The sequence below is a fragment of the Sceloporus occidentalis genome, unplaced genomic scaffold (assembly GCF_023333645.1).
Source record: "Sceloporus occidentalis isolate IW3139 unplaced genomic scaffold, rSceOcc1.0.p SCAF_9, whole genome shotgun sequence".
Taxonomy (NCBI): domain Eukaryota; kingdom Metazoa; phylum Chordata; class Lepidosauria; order Squamata; family Phrynosomatidae; genus Sceloporus; species Sceloporus occidentalis.
In genome coordinates, this window is record NW_028316989.1 from 5,149,218 (window position 1) to 5,165,426 (window position 16,209).

General features: G+C 39.8%; 1 protein-coding gene across 1 annotated transcript in view; it reads right to left on the minus strand.

The window, feature by feature from the left end:
• EBF2 (EBF transcription factor 2) overlaps positions 1–16,209 on the minus strand; it is a 186,199-nt gene that overhangs the window by 11,530 nt on the left and 158,460 nt on the right. The window contains exons 11-15 of the mRNA XM_089539038.1: positions 12,380–12,468; positions 11,783–11,848; positions 10,442–10,619; positions 5,090–5,275; positions 72–239 (exon numbers count right to left, since the gene is read on the minus strand). Coding sequence (XP_089395164.1) covers positions 72–239; positions 5,090–5,275; positions 10,442–10,619; positions 11,783–11,848; positions 12,380–12,468 — 687 coding nt within the window. The remainder of the gene's footprint in view (positions 1–71; positions 240–5,089; positions 5,276–10,441; positions 10,620–11,782; positions 11,849–12,379; positions 12,469–16,209) is intronic.

Below are 16,209 nucleotides of genomic sequence, written 5' to 3' on the forward strand. Positions count from 1 at the left end.
TCAAAGCATGCTGTGTAGTACACAGCAGCTCCCAATGCTTGCGCTAGAGCAATAAAAAGACTGTTTCTTACCTCTAAACCCATTTCCATTGCCGGTGGAGCAGGCTGGGGAAGGAGACCCTTGGGGTCGGATGACGGGGGCAAAGGCACTCTTTTGTTTGACAGCAGGAAAGACAGAAGAGGAGAATGGAAGGATGGAGGAAGCGCTGGATGAGCCAACGGTTGGACTTGAAGACATCACTGAGGAAAAGGTTAAAACAGAAACATCCAGTAAGAAAGACAATATCTCTCTCTCTTTCTCGCCTCCATCCCACTAACTAGGGTGTCCCCTTCTGCACAGCCTAAAACGAAGACAACAGATTTACATAAGGTTTACATATGCTAATCTGTAAATAGAGAAATGAAGTTAGAAAAAAGCCCACCATGCATCTAAGGTGGGCTGTTGTTCACAAACATTTATGCCAAGTTTAAAAAAATTGGGATATCCAGACAGAGTAAAAGGTGCTGTTGGCTGCTGTATTGCTGTTGTTAAATAAACAGAGGATGTTTCTATTATCCCAGACCATTCAGTGTTGCAGCACCAACAACAACATTTTATTCCCACCAAGAAGCTAGTTTTTTTAAAAAAATCCAGGATATATTGCTGCAACATCACCTCCTCTGCATCCCAGACTTGCATGTTTCAATACCTATCATTGATACTGGGGGTATTTGTCCAATCCTCTGCCTTACTGGATGGATGGAGGAGGCAAAGATAGTCCATTAAAGATGTTTTAGAATACGTTTCCTTTAAAAAAAGAATGCATGCCTGTAATGGCTCACAGCATCTAGAGCTAATAATGAGTAAAAGCACTGAAGAGATCTGAATATTCAGAGGCGAAATTGTCTAGAGAGTCATAGCAATAGCAATAGCAAGTACATTTCTATATTGCTTATCAGTCAACTAGCACTCCCTAAGCGGTTTACAATATGTAATCCAATTGGCCCCAACAAGCTGAGTGCTCATTTTACCAACCTACGAAAAGATGGAAGGCTGAGTGGACCTTGGAGCCCTCCTCTAGGATCGAACTTACAACATTGTGTTACAGTACCAACATTTAACCACTGCGATATTATGAGACCTAAATGTTGATTGGCCAAATTATTTACCAAGTATCTTTCATCCTCTCTCGCCTTCCTCCTGGCTTCTACATGGACTGTAGGGTCTCCAAATGGATACAAAAACAGCATCAAGGGGCTTTAACTAGTAATCGATGAAGCTTTCTGTCATAAGAGCTCTCGATTCTTTGCAGTAGTCTGGAAGAGCCCAGTTAGTTGGTACGCTGCTGTTGTTTTTCATACTACAGATCTCTTGTATGACCTCCACCTCTGAATCGTGGCAGGGCAGGCAAGCTGGAGGTCCATATTTTAGGGGAACCTCCTCCAACTTGGTGCCATGCCAATATGTTGGACTCCAAAGCCTTCCATCCCTATGCCATACGGCTGTGAATAACGATGATAACTTTAACCAAACTCACCTAGAGGACACTAGACTGTTTTAGGAAGTGTATTTTTGTTATTAAAACAAAGTTCTTAGAAGTTGTACCAATTGATTCAAATGAAAAGCAAGGATGCCTAAGATTCCATTTTGAGGCTAAAACACTCATTTTGCTTGCACCAATCTGTAGCACACTTACATAGCCGCAGCTGGATTTTACTCTGCATCTACTCTTCTCAGAAACCGAACATTTCCTTTAAAAGAAAAACTTTTAAAGGGTCTGTCAGCATCTCATTGTAAACCCTTATTGTCAGGGGTTTATAACTCAGCTGTAAAAATTTCTCTCTTTTCCCTGGAGCTGAAACTTGGCACAAATAACTCAGCCAGGAAGTGGAGTTTGTAAGGTTCTCTTTTTTTTTTCCTTTCAAAAATATATATACCAAACATCTGTTTGGCCATTTTTAAACTCTCCATGCAACAGCAATAGACGTTTCGGATTACGTTCTTGGAGGACGACTCTTTCAAACAGGCCCTGTATTATTAAAAAAACAAAAAATTCAAGATGTTCTCATTGTGTAATGTGGGCTGGAGAGAGTTTAGGAAAACAATTAAGTATTGTCGTGGTTGAGCAATGACTGCATGTGAACTTGGAAGATTCACATTTCATTCCAGCATTGCTACAGACAGTCCCAAGTATGTGGGTGCATTTTCTCTCATGGTGGACAAGCAAGACAAAAGGTGAAATATATCCTCAACTCTAGTTGTTCTCATGCATTTGCAAAGCCTCAGGTATCCCCTGTTTGCAACATACTGTTGAAGACAGTGCTAACAAAGAAAGCAGTTGTTTCAAAATTTAAACATGAAAGATTTATAATGTCCCGGATGGATGAAACAGACAATTGCAAAACTTAAATTTGGCTAATATTTCAGATTACAGTCATTATTAGAAACAGGGCTTTCAAGCCCATTTCCATGGACTTTTCCCTTCCTCCACTTCCAGGTTTGTTCCATGCCTGTTCCATGATTTTTTATGTGCATTTTTCATTGATTAAAGAAAGCACATTTGTGTGCATTTTGAAAATGCAATACACTGATTTTTATGCATTTTTCAAATGTGTGATGTTGTCAAACACATTTTTTTCTTTCTGTCATACAATGTAATTTAAACCCAGAACTGTACAGATTTCCAATTTCTGACAGAATCCAGTTCCAAGTGGGGAGATTGCATAGATCTGATTTTCTTTTCTTTTCTTTTCTTCTCTTTTCTTTTCTTTTCTTTAAAAAAACCCCAGAGGAGCAGATTTCTCATAAATCCCTAATTATTGAATTTGAGCATGAATCCAAGTGGCTGTGCAAGATGGAAATCCCATTTCTAGTGGATGAAAACTGAAAGTAGTTCATTTAATCAAGTGCACGACCTAGTTTTCACCCTCTAAATAACTAAAGTAGGGATTGGGAACATGAGACACTTCCAGATGAATGGCTCCTAGAGCTCCCAATTGAAAGACATTGTGCAGCTATTCTATTCCGTTTTTTCTTCCTTTACACTTTTTGTTTTGTTAAGTCTGAAGAAACAGCAGAGAAACACAGGAGGATTACAAGTGGACACTGACTTGAGTCCGACACATGGGGGAAAAGAGGTGTATAAATAAGGTAATCAATGAACTGATAGATTGATGTTGCTGTGGGAAGACAGTAATATCTCAAGTACTTCAACATTATGTGAACTCAGCAATTGCATAACAAAGACTGGTCTTTCAGGCTGGATTCAATAAACAAAAAAAGAAAGTCTCATCTTTGTTTATTGATTATTGGGAAAATAAGAAAGATTATAGTGCAAAATTATAACAATGAAGCTAACTATTACTTCTGTTGTAAAGATTAGCTCACTGCTTGGAATAGGGTTTTTAATGGGGTGGGTGGACTGCAACACCCAGAATCTGGGGAAAACATGGGCCGGAGTCTGGAAAAGGTACAGTTGTTAAGTCCAAAAACCTTTTCCAAAGTCTGGCTTAGTTTATAGTCTCCAGAATATTTTGTCAACAGAAGGGGGAAATTAGAAGGGAAATTAATTAGTTTTCTTGTCTTCTTATTTGTTTGTGTGGACACAGTCCACCAACCCAGCCATGGCCAAGGATCTGGAGTGTAGTGTGGTGAGCAATGATGTGTCTAACTCCATTTTGATCCTCTCCACCTTCAGAGTGCCCTCTTGTGGTCAGCATCCCATGTAAATGAGTTATCTTCCTACTATGGACTTAACCTGAAGTGGTTACAGTAGTGGCAGGTAGTAACAACATATGAGGGGATGACCAATGTTATGCTTGGTGTACTAGGGAAATGAAGACCGCAGCACTTTTCCAGCCATCCAGTACTCATCAGATCAGAAAGCTGGTTAAGAAAGGCCCTGGGGAGGGAGCAAGTGTGGGATCAGGTAGGCTCCTAGGGTCGCCTGAGGATGTTGAACGCTGACACTGGATCTGGGTTGAAACATAGCTACTGTGCCATGGTCAGAACTTATAGTTACAATAAGTTACTAGTAATCAATTCTTTTTCCAGTAAGGGAGGCATAATTGTGTCACTTCACAGTTGTAATTTAGAAAGGGACAATTTTTAATTCTTCAGATTACAAGAAAAGAGATTCCACCTGTACATTAACATCATTTACCATAAGAGCTGTTTGATACTGGGACAGACTATTTTGGAGGATGGGGAACTATCCTTCTTTAGAGGTCTTTAAATGGAGATTGGATGGGCTTCTTTCAAGAGTGCTTGTGTATTCCTGCATGGAGGTGAGTTGGATAAGATGGTCCTTGTGGCCCTTTCCTGCTCTAAGATTCTATGATTTACCCATTTGTGGTGTAACTATAACTTTAATAGTTCTTTCTTTTAGTCACAGTGTTGTGGCCTCACTAAGTAGTGGAGGAGGGCTATTACATGGTTCAAATGCTGGTTCATACTGAGCCTTGTGCTGCTAGATCCTCCTCTGTGGTGGGTGCAGAGGCATTACTTAGCTACTTAGGGCCAATCTGCACTGTAGAAATAATGCAGTTTGACACCACTTTAACTGTCATGGCTCAGTGCTACGGAATCCTGAGATTTGTAGCTTGTTGTGGCAGAAGAACTCTCTGACACAGACAGCTAAATATCTCACAGAACTACAAATCCTAAAATCCCATCGCATTGAGCCATGGCAGTTAAAGTAGTACCAATCTGGATTATTCCTGCAGAGCAGGTGCAGCCCTAGTCCCTTACTTTTAACTTACATTTGAAAAATAGGAAAATACTTTTAAAAATGATACCAGCACCTAAGTAGTTTGCAGGAACTACCTTGGAACAGTAACTGTAATTCACAGCTTGTTAAAAAGCAACTTTCCCAAGCATTGGTTAGATTTGTGGCAGACAAACTCAGCCTGAAGTTAGAAGCAGGCAGGTTTCCTTTGCAGGCTCTTTCTGCAGCTGCCTGGCGCATCATTTCTGATTGCAATATGAGAAGCCTTCCGGTATGTCACCCCAGAAGGGGACAAGCATTTTCTGGCAGATTGCCTCTTGGCTTAAATCAAACCAAAGGTCATCTTGGAAGAAGGGGAGAGAAAGGGGAAGGCAGAGTACTCACAGCCATACGGCGATCCTGTGGGAGAACCGTTAATGAATCCAGGCGAGCCAGGCACGCCCAGGTTAGACATCGGGACGTTGCTGTAGCCGTTCATGCTGTTACTGGAGGTGCTGTAATTAGACTGCTGAGGGGTTGAGCTGGAAGAGTAACCTCGGGGAGAGATGCTGCTTGTGTTGCGGATGTAACCTGCAAGAAATAAACATTCAGTGAGCGCCTGTGGCAGAGGACAAGAGGATCTCTCTCCGTCATGCAATCTACGCTTACCTGGATCTGTCTGGTTCTACAATGTTTCCCCCTTTTTAAAAAAGTGACAATGCATCCCCTTCCATTTCTGCATCCGGTTGACATCCTGTTTGTAAGCTCTGATGGCATCTACTGGTCTTGGGCCATTGCAACTCACCTTTTTCTGGTCACTGCTTTCCAGCTACACAACTGAGAGTGATAGAGTCTCCTTCTTTGGAGGTTTTTAAACAGAGGCTAGATGGCCATCTATCAGGATGGCCATCTATTGATTATGAGTTCCTGCATGACAGGGAGTTGGATTTGCTGTTCTTTGGGATCTCTTCCAACTCTATGATTTTAACTGTTTCACTGATGAATCTAGCATAACACAGCCAATGGTAAAACTGGGCCCCGAAACAAATTCTATCCAGACGCATCCCTTTGGCTGAGAATCAAATCAAATCCCTGTCGGTGAACATACTGTACTTTTGTGAACTATTTAGTCCTTTCAGAACATCAGAGAGTTCTGGCGCCACAACAAACTACATATCCAGTGTAAATGCAGCCGTAGTCCAATGCTCAAACCACTGCACCCTGCTGGGTCTCACAATTTTTTTGGTCCTCTTCAAAGAAAAGATTAGCCCTTGCAGTTGCTATAGAATCAACTTGTCAGAAAAGCATGTTTCTCTCTGCAATGTTCCCAAGGGGGACTTGAATCTTCAGGGGCATCAACTGTAGGAGCAGTGGCATATCTCCTTGGGACCCTCAGCCACAAAGTCTTGGTTCAGACAGAGTGCTAGACGAAGGGTTGCCTGCAAATGCAAGACCGCTGCCTAAGATCTTTTTCAGGTTCTCACCCCTGAAGAATGTTTCACTGGCTGATGCAAACACGCCTTTGTTTGACAACATGTGTACATTTGGCGGATCACATCTGATTATTGAAAGAATGTGGCAGGGTGTTTCAAGATCTGGAAGAAATTAGCACACAAGTGTTTCTAATGTTTATAACATTAACATGGGATTTAGCTGCAAATTGTGGTCAAGGCTGTACCTTCTCAATTATTTCAACAGAGCTATAGAGAGTAATTCTCCATTCCACACCAAAAAGAAAAAAGTGAGAGAGAGGAAAAGTTGTGTAAGTGGAAAAGGAAGAAATGTCTTTGCATGACACATATTTGTGGAGTTCATGATCCTGAGTTATAGTGCTGGCTTAGGTGAGAGAGATCAAAAACGCTTGGAAGGAAAGGTGAAAGTCGTTTCTGTGGGTGATTGCCTCCCAGAGTGTACAAACGTAGCTTTTTTCTTGCCCTTCGAAGACCTTTGGTTTGCCATTTAAAAAAAAAGAAGAAGATATAAAGTCCTGCAAAACTTGTAAGGAATGTTTGCAATTTTGTTGGTTAGTCTTTTTTGTTTGCACTGATGTTTTGCATCGGCTGCTTGGCTACATATGCATAGCTAAGCAATGGCTCCTGGCACAATCTGCAAAGGTTTCCACCAATGCCAGTAGCTACATTGGGCAAAGGAGGTCTGTTCAGCTTTTGATCAGGGTTCAAGAAGGGTGCCATTTCCAGCATCCTTCAGCCAGCAAGCAAGGCTGCAGCAAGGAATTGTGAGATGGGTAGACTGCAGGGGCATTTATGTAGCTTTACACTTTAAATTACATCTTAATAATAATGCTTTGTCTGACAGATGCCGGAGAAGTTGCAAGGGAAAAGGCCCTCCAGTTATGGAATTAGATCATTTCCTAAATGAATCAAATGATAAAGTAAGGTAACCTAATAATAATAATAATAATAATAATAATAATAATAATAATAATAATTTTTTTATTTATATCCCACCTCTCCCTACAGATCCAGGCGGGTTACAATAACACAAAAGTAACAAAAAATGTAATGTGTATAATTATACATACAATAATACGTATAAGAAGAATTAACCTCCCATGTCCAGCTGAACAGAGGAGAAATATCAAAGGTTCTTTTATGGAACTCTGGTTTCCATTTATCAAGTATACTATGGATCCTCTCTCTGCACCAAGTCCATCATAATGTCTTTTAAAATGGTGGAATAACAGACTATGAACTTTGATTTTGCTTTGTACATAGTGACTGATCATAGAATTATGTTGTAAAGAGGGATAGGAAGGGAAGGGGTGGGTGGGAGGTAACTATAAATTTACACAATATTGCATCTAATAATAAAAATAAATAAATAAATAAATAAAATGTAAGGTCCAAAACCCACTACAGAAACAATCCTGTTTGAGACTGCTTTAACTGCCCTGGCTCAATGCCAAGGAATTCTGGGAACTGTAGTTTTGTGAGACATTCAGCCTTCTTTGCCAGAGAGGTCTAGTGCCACAATAAACTACAATTCCCAGGATTCCCTAGCACTGAGTCACGATTCTTTACGCAGTGTGTTTTGGTCCTAGGACTACTTAGTCTTACTGAAAAACAGAGCCGTTACAGATCCCTAACTAGGTTATGAACAGAGATATAGAAAGCCAGCCACAAGTTATTAAATGCTGGTCTGGATAGCTGTCTTTCTTTTGGCTGGTAAAGATTTATTCATTTATTTAAGGAAGCTTTTCGATTTTTGTGTGTTGCAGCAGATAAAGCCTTTAATGGGTGGTGCAGTGTTTTTATTCTATTATATTTATCAGGTGTGAAAATTGTTCTTTGCTCTCAAGTATCTGGCTAGCCATTGACCAGCCATTAATATGCACAAGCACATGCATGGTTAGAAATAGAAATATTGCATTCGAGTTATATTTTCCATTGCAGAGAAATTAATGGAATTCTTGTCTAATAACTGTATAAAATGCAATTTGCAATCATATTGAGATAAAATCCCTACAGGTTTGGGATAATTCAGGAAGCCCTGTTTCTGACATGCCAGAACAAGGCTCAAACCAGTGTCCTTTGCATTTCCCTTTTGTGGTTCTTTTTTATCAATTGATGCCACAGTCCAACAGTCTGGAATCTGAGCCTCATCTCCAGGAAAATTCAACCAGGAAAAGGTCTTCTCCCGCTATGTTTTTGGGAGATGCAATGGGCTTTTTGTCGATGGAGGTATTCACAAATCTTTTTGCCTTAGTGCTGACACATCTGTTGTCATTAACCTTTGTAATTATTCCCTGGGAATAAATTCTCTGCATTTTCCTCCTTGACTTGCAAGTAAAAGAGATTCACAAAATTCATCATGTAACAGGATGCTGCTCTTCCTTTACATATTTTATGCATTTCCTTTGCTCATTCTTTTTTTATATACCTTGGGGCCTCTCTTATTTGACATGATCAAATTAGCCGAATTATTTGACTTCTTTGATTGCAGGTGACCAGCATTGAATGCCCTGTTCAGTCCTTTGTAAACTTTTGCAAATAGAGTTGAAAGATCAATGCAACCCAGTTAAGAGGGATTTAATATGCTCTGTATCTTTAGACAGGGAGCAGAGCCACACTTTGATCCACACAGTGCCTTCAATAATTGACTTGTTAAAGCTAAGTGGCTTTTCCACGGATCTGTCCAGCTCCCGCGTTTGTTTTAAATTCAACTTACCCTGTTTGTTAAGTGGTTTGCCTTTCTTCAAAGTTTGCATTCCTTTATTAATTTAGTCTCAACAAGGGCAATTTCTACTGTCAAACTGGAAGTGAGAGGAGAACTCACCTTTATATTCACATTGATTTATACAGTTTATCTAGCTTGGAAACCAGTAGGTTTACATTAGCATTTCCAGATAATGAATCTGTTTTTAATGGATACGTCTTCTATTGTCCCCCATTTGGAGAGAAGAACTGTGTTATTTTGCTTTTCAGTCTTCACCTAATTAAAGAAATGCATTCAATGGGAGGAGAATCCAACATATTTTTGGACCTTTTTGTATACATCATAACTACACAAGGCTTGTAGTTATCAAACCAAAGGAATTCAGTTTCAGATTAGTTCAAGGAGACTCAGGCTGCTCCACAGGTTTGCAACATTTAAGGGTGTTTCCCCCCCTATTACTTTATTCCAAACTATTCGTATCTCATGAATGGTACTTATAAGCCTACACTAAATTCCTGCTTCTAGCTGAGTATCTTTCAGTAAAATAAACTTGATTGATTTTCTCACACTTCCAGCCCTTACTGCTTACTGGCCACCTTCTATCCTCTGCAAATCATCTTCTCATATTCAGTGGAGATGTTAGCAAGGTCATAAAACTTCCTTTACTGCAGTTCTTCCTTTATGTCACTTGCTCAGTAGCAGTTTGGTGTAGGAATCTGGGAAACTTGGAGGGGTTTTCTGGGTTTAAAAAAGGGAGCCCTCACGCTACACATCTGCCTCTGTCACCTCCATGTTGTTATGAAATTGTCAAGCATGGTCACTGAATGCATCAGATTTGTCAAATTCCTAATGGTTTGAGAAAGGAGTTACAAAATTGTACAAATCTCATTTCCATTGCTTTCAAGGGAGGAACCAGCACTATTCTCTTCCTTGCCTCTGTTCTGCTAGCATCAAATTCTATAGCATCAAATCTTGGAGCATGTCCAAAGGAGGGCAACCAAAATGGTGAAAGGTTTAGAAACCATGGCCTAAGAGGAGAGACTTAAGGAGCTGGGGATGTTTAGCCTGGAGAAGAGGAAGTTAAGAGGTGATATGATAGCCCTGATTAAATATTTGAAGGGATGTCATATTGAGGAGGGAGCAAGCTTGTTTTCTGCTGCTCCAGAGACTAGGACCCGGAGCAATGGATGCAAGCTGCAGGAAAAGAGATTCCACCTCAACATTATGAAGAACTTCCTGACAGTAAGGGCTGTTCGACAGTGGAACACACTCCTTTGGAGTCTGATGGTGTTTCTTTCTTTGGAGATTTTAAAGCAGAAGTTGGATGGGAAAAATCAGCAAAAATGAAAATGTGTATTCTTGCTGAGTATTTGGGGGGGGGGGGGATTTTTCCAATCTTTTTTTCTTTCATATGAGAATGAAATAAGCAAAGATTTCTATCCCTAATCCTGGAAGTCCTTTGCAAACAGTGAGGCCAACTATAGGCCTCTAAGCAGAGTACATGGGGACCCAAACTGATTTATTTTAACCACCAAGGCTAAAGCGCCTCACATTATGTGGGTCCAATGCCAACCATTTTACCTTGATTGTTCCCTTGTGTTGACTCTGAGATGCTGACTCCTAACTGGCTGCTGTAAGAGTTAATGCCCATCATGCTACTGTGAGCTGGAGAACTAGACAAAGTAGGGATCTGACCAGGATTCCTTGGAACGCTGTAGAGTGCTTCTGCGATATCAGCAGCTCTCTTCAGAATAATGTCCTGCATGGAACAAATAAGAAATTAGGGGGGGAAATCAGTCTCAGACAGAATGATTAAACATGTCGAAGGAGAAGAAATATGTCATAAGATGTTTGATGAATATCTGGGATGTGTTGTTTCCTGCACAGATAAAGTTGTTTTCTATGCAAATCAAGCATGCGTAAATTTTGTGCAGAATAAATCCCCAATTACAGAATTTTCTACTCAGTAAATCGTTTTCTGCCAGAAAATGTAGCTTTCTGTGCCAAACAGCCCTGTGTGAATTTTGCAAACAATAAGTCCCGAATTGCAAAGATTCTTGCCAAGCCAAGATTCTTCTAATCAGTTTGTCAACACTCAAAAAACCCATGTTTTCTGACCATTTCCCAAATATCTTGGAATAGACTTTCCATTCCTCATGAGAAATGTCCTCTCTGTCTCAACTGGCACCCAATAACACCTATCCCTGACACTGGTCCTGACTCATAGACTCTGTTTAGAAGGTATTAGTATAATTATTATGAGTAATTTTACAGTGGAACCTCAGTATCTGTTGGCATTTGGTTCCAGGAAGCCTTCCCCTGTGGATATCAGAATCCATGGATGTCCAAGTCCCATTAAATGCAATGGCATAGTAAAATGGTGTCCCTTATATAAAACAGCAACATCAAGGTTTGTTTTCTGGAATTTATATATTTGTAAAAATATTTTCAAGCTGAGGACAGTTGATAAAGTATCTGAAAGTGATTTTATAATTGGCACTCCACAGATCCCACTATCTATGACTCCTTTAAAATAGTCCAGTCGGTGTCAGCATCATCATCATCATCGTTGTCATCATCATCATTTTATATAAGGGATACCATTTTACTATATCATTGTATATAATGGGACTTGAGCATTCATGGATTTTGGTATCCACAGAGGTCCTGGAACCAAACCCTAATGTATACCAAGGGCCCACTGTACTTGCACATTTCCCTGATATATATATATATATATATATATATGTTTTTATCAAATAAATAAACAGCTTAATCAGTTTCAGATGTCTGTCTGTCTGTCTGTCTGTCTGTCTGTCTATCTGTCTGTCTGTCTGGAAAAGCAACAGCAAGTGAGAACCCAATTCCTCCTTCCTCACATTTTCACTGAACACCAGAGAACACACACACAGAAATGGTCACCTGATTATTGTGTGGTGTTCCGTACAGTGCTTCAACTAAGTCAGCTGCTCGCTTCAACAGCATTTCCTACAAGGAGGAAGAAGAATAGGCAAGAATTATGAAAGAAGACTAGCAAGGAAATCTATGGCAAATGGAACCGTTATTACTCAGATTTGCACTTATTATCTCTGTAGCTTAGGAATGGAAAGTGCATTCTCAGTTATTCATTTCTTGATAGAGAAATGAAGACCTAGACTACATCTGCACTGCAGAATGAATGCAGTTTGACATCACTTTAACTGCCATGGCTCACTGCTATGGGATTATGTAGTTTTGTGAACTATTTAGCCTTTTGTGAGCTATTTTTGAATATATCTTTTTCAATTGAAGGGGAACTGTGAGAGCCATAGAGCTGCACCAAAAACCTTGGCAGGGTATATGGGGCCTAATTCCATTTATTGTACCTAATTAATTGGGAGTAAACCCCACTGAATTATGTTATTTAGGATTACTCTATCAATGCATCTAATAATAATAATAATAATAATAATAATAGCAACAATAATAATAAATAAACAGTGGCAAATTGTGCCAGAAAGACTTCAAAAATCTTTATACCTTGGCTAGTCTCTCTGGGTCACCAGGATGTCTTGGGATAACTTTTTGGAGTCTTTGGAACCCGTAATCTATGGTAGGTTCATTTAAAGCTGAAACAGAGGATGAGAGGGAAAGATCAGACATAATAACTAGAGTCAGAGATAAAACAATCATCTTCGAAAATCAAAAACAAAAGGCTGAAAGATCTTTATTACAGTCATAGAGCAGCATGAGAACAGAATGCAATCAATTAAACATGCTTAAAACCATAGAAAAGAGGGACATTAAAGAGATATAAACAAACATCATTTATATAAAATATTGTATCAAGCATAATATCCATCAGAGAACCAAACCCAGGTAGAGGTTTGTTATTCTAGTCTATGGTGCAAAGCAAAAGGCTATTTTGCTAGACAAAAAGGGGGGGGGAATGGAATAATATCTGTAGTTAAAGTCATGCAAGCAGGGCAGTGAAAGTGGCTAATTTAAGGGGTGATTAAAGTGCAATTCAACATTAATTCAAAATGGACATAACCTGTAAGGATGATAGTTTAAATTAACATTGCTGCTGACCATGTTATACCTGTGAGCGCACATTATGGAAGACTCTTGCCAGCAGCCTTGATGAACCACCTCATCCCCTCTCCCTTTGCAGAAAATATGGAAGCAATAAGCCATAATACATTATGGTGACATACACTTTCCCTTATTTCAGTGGAATAAATAAGTTTAAGCACAATTGAATGGAGTCAAATAAGAGTGCAGCAGGAAAGACTTAAACCTGAGAATTTAGACTTTTGCTATACTTAGAATGTTTGTTTCTGGGAACCATTCAGATCGCCACAGGAGTTTAATAATACACATTTCAACGGCTATAGTATCTATTTCCCATTTGGGAGCCAGGCAGAGACGTTGCGCCAATAATCGTGAGAATTTGTCAGAATCCTCCTGAGGTCCTATATATCACTATGTGCCATTTCTCTTCAACCTTATGGGTCCAATCGCTTAAGCAAAGTGCATGTCTTGGGCCAAGGAAAGGGGATTTTAAACTGTAGAGAGTTTTAAAATGTACACATTTAACTAAAAATATCTAATGGGAATATCCAGATTTGTTACTCAAGAAAACAATCTGACTCCTAACTCAGTGTTAATTTATGGATATGCATTTATTCTGTCATGTTAGCATGCAACAGTTGGCCATACAGCATCCTGAGAACCTCTGCTTTTATTTATTGATGCCAGAACTAAAACTCTAGCCCTTAAGACTGTTCAGAACTCGGAGGCTACTTTTAAAAAGTGGTTAGTTGCATTTATAAATTGAAACTTTCATTGATAGGAACTCTTACAGCTACACTTGTTTAAAAATAACATCACTGTCTCATGGCCCCAAAATAGCAAAATGTAATTTTGAAGTATCGCATAAGCCCCATTCTCACTGCAATTGCACTAGTAAGGGGAACTGCATACATACTGGTTTTGAAGCATTTATTCCCTCTTACATGTCCTTGCATAAGTGCAAATGGGGCCTTGCACTCTCTTCCACACACTTCCACACACTTCCACACTCCTCCCTGCCCTATGTCCTATCTATCATGCCTTTCAGGTTTTTTAAAATGTATTTTTAATGCAATTCTAGAGATATGCTAATACAGGCAAGGGTTAGGGAGACAGAGGAGAGGAGGAGACACTGACACCATGGGTCTCCTCAATCTTGGAAGTGCCATGTGAACAACCTATCACACATTAATGGGACAGCCACTCATTTGTGGACGTATTGATGGGTTTCCCCCATTAATGACAATATGTGCTGTTAGCACATTTGGATGGCAAGACAGTAGTGATGGGATGGGGACAGTGTTGTGTGGTACATAAGTCATAGATGCTCTTTTAAAGTGGTTGAAAAGCTGTGTGTGATAAAGTTCCCAGTCAGTTACTTAAAAACACATCTTTAGTGTTACACATCATAGGTCTGTGGTCCAAAACACACCCATATTGATCACTTCATCCCCTACAAGTGAGTGTGGGAGTGGGTAGAGATGGGGTTGGTTGTTGTGCATCTTCTGCCTTGTCAATCTGATTACTCTGCTTGAGAGATCCAGGGCTGTCTTTCACACTTCCTCACATGGCTGACTCCTTGCCCATTTGCCTATCAATGAGTCCTGGCTTTGGTGATGGAAGGAAAGCAGATGCAAATTGATCAGCTAGCCATATGAAGTTGGGGGTATATGGTAGTTTCATTTCTATATTTTAATAAAGGCTTCCCAAAACACCACAAATTTCTTTGTAAGTTTGATCAATAAGCTTCCCCTCCCACCAAAAATGTAGGAGACAGCAAAAGTGAGAGCTTGTTCACCCAAGTAAAGCAAGTAGAGTGTTTAGTTCTTGAAAGTCTGACTTCTTATTCATGTGTATTCAATCCACCTTTTGTCCTTTCTTTCTTTCTTTCTTTCTTTCTTTCTTTCTTTCTCTCTCTCTCTCTCTCTCCTTTTTTTTGTAGTACTGCACTTTTTCTTCCCTTTGAGGCTCCTCACTTTAACAGCCAAGTGGCAGGCAGCACAACACTGTCCTCTCCATACTGAGAATACTACCGACAATTCATTATATATTGACCAGTGCCAGTGGTTGCAACCTTCATTATATTTGCTTTGGGTCCACCTTTTTGAATATTTGCAATTTATTTACAAATTCAACAAATGGAATGTGAGATCTTTAAAAAGAAAAGTGAGAGTAAAATGGACACATTTAATTCGCTCCTACATGCAATAGAGATGGGTTTCTTTCCTTTCTCCTGCTGCGCTGTTCCTTTTATTTTATGATGGCTTTATTGCTAGTGTTGTTGGGTGTTTTTAAGGCCATCGGATCAGAGGGGATGCAAACATTCCATCAATGAACCCATCAGTCAGTTTCTGCAAGCTCCGCTCCCCCATGAATAGGTTTTCAAACTTATTCAGCCACAGAGGGACTATTCCTCTCTCTTTCTTATGGGTTGGGGAAAAGCTGCTCAAAACAATAACCACAAACCTGGCACCACAATCTAGCTGCCAGCTGCTGTCCCGCAGTTGCCTTGACTGATAACACACTAAGAGGAACTGCTGACAGATTCTTAACTACAGCAATGCAAGCATGGCATACTTTGCTGTAACCTATTATAAGTACCCATTACTGGGAACATATACGTGCTGATAACAGCTCCCACTGTGACATTTAGATCTACCCTTGGAATTTATCTTTAATTTCTGTAGTTGTCTTTTTAACAGTTTACGGCTCTCTCTTCCTCAAACAAGCTGTCTCTGTGCTGTTCCTGTTCAGATAATGCCTAATCGGTTTTGAACTTGAAATGAATATTGGATTTTGTATTAAATATTGAAGATTTCGTCTCAGATCTTTAGTAATTGCACAGTAAGCTCCTCAAAACCGCCTGCTTTACCATCTCCACCTGCTTGCCAATAGGAACACTGGGTTGAATCCCCACCATTTATGATTGATCCTCTATGGGATGTTAATTAGAGCCCGATCCTGGTTGCAGCTTTGCTATCGCCGTCCATCGCTCTGGTACTGGTTGCATTTTATCAATGTGGTGTAAATGAGACCAAAAGCTTCCATCGATCTCTGTTGCTCGTCACAAATGGAAGATGTTGCTAAGAGCTGGGTAATGTAATATTCAAGTGTCTATCAGCTTGATTCCAATACATATTTGCTCCAGCAGTTTTCATGGGAATACAATGAGCTTTTGGTATCCACTCAGGTTTGGTTCCGGAATCCCATGTAAACACCAACATCCATTTGAAGAGTTTTGGAGGAGTGTGAAACAGGATTCTTATGTGTCGTGATACTTAATAGAAGACAACCTT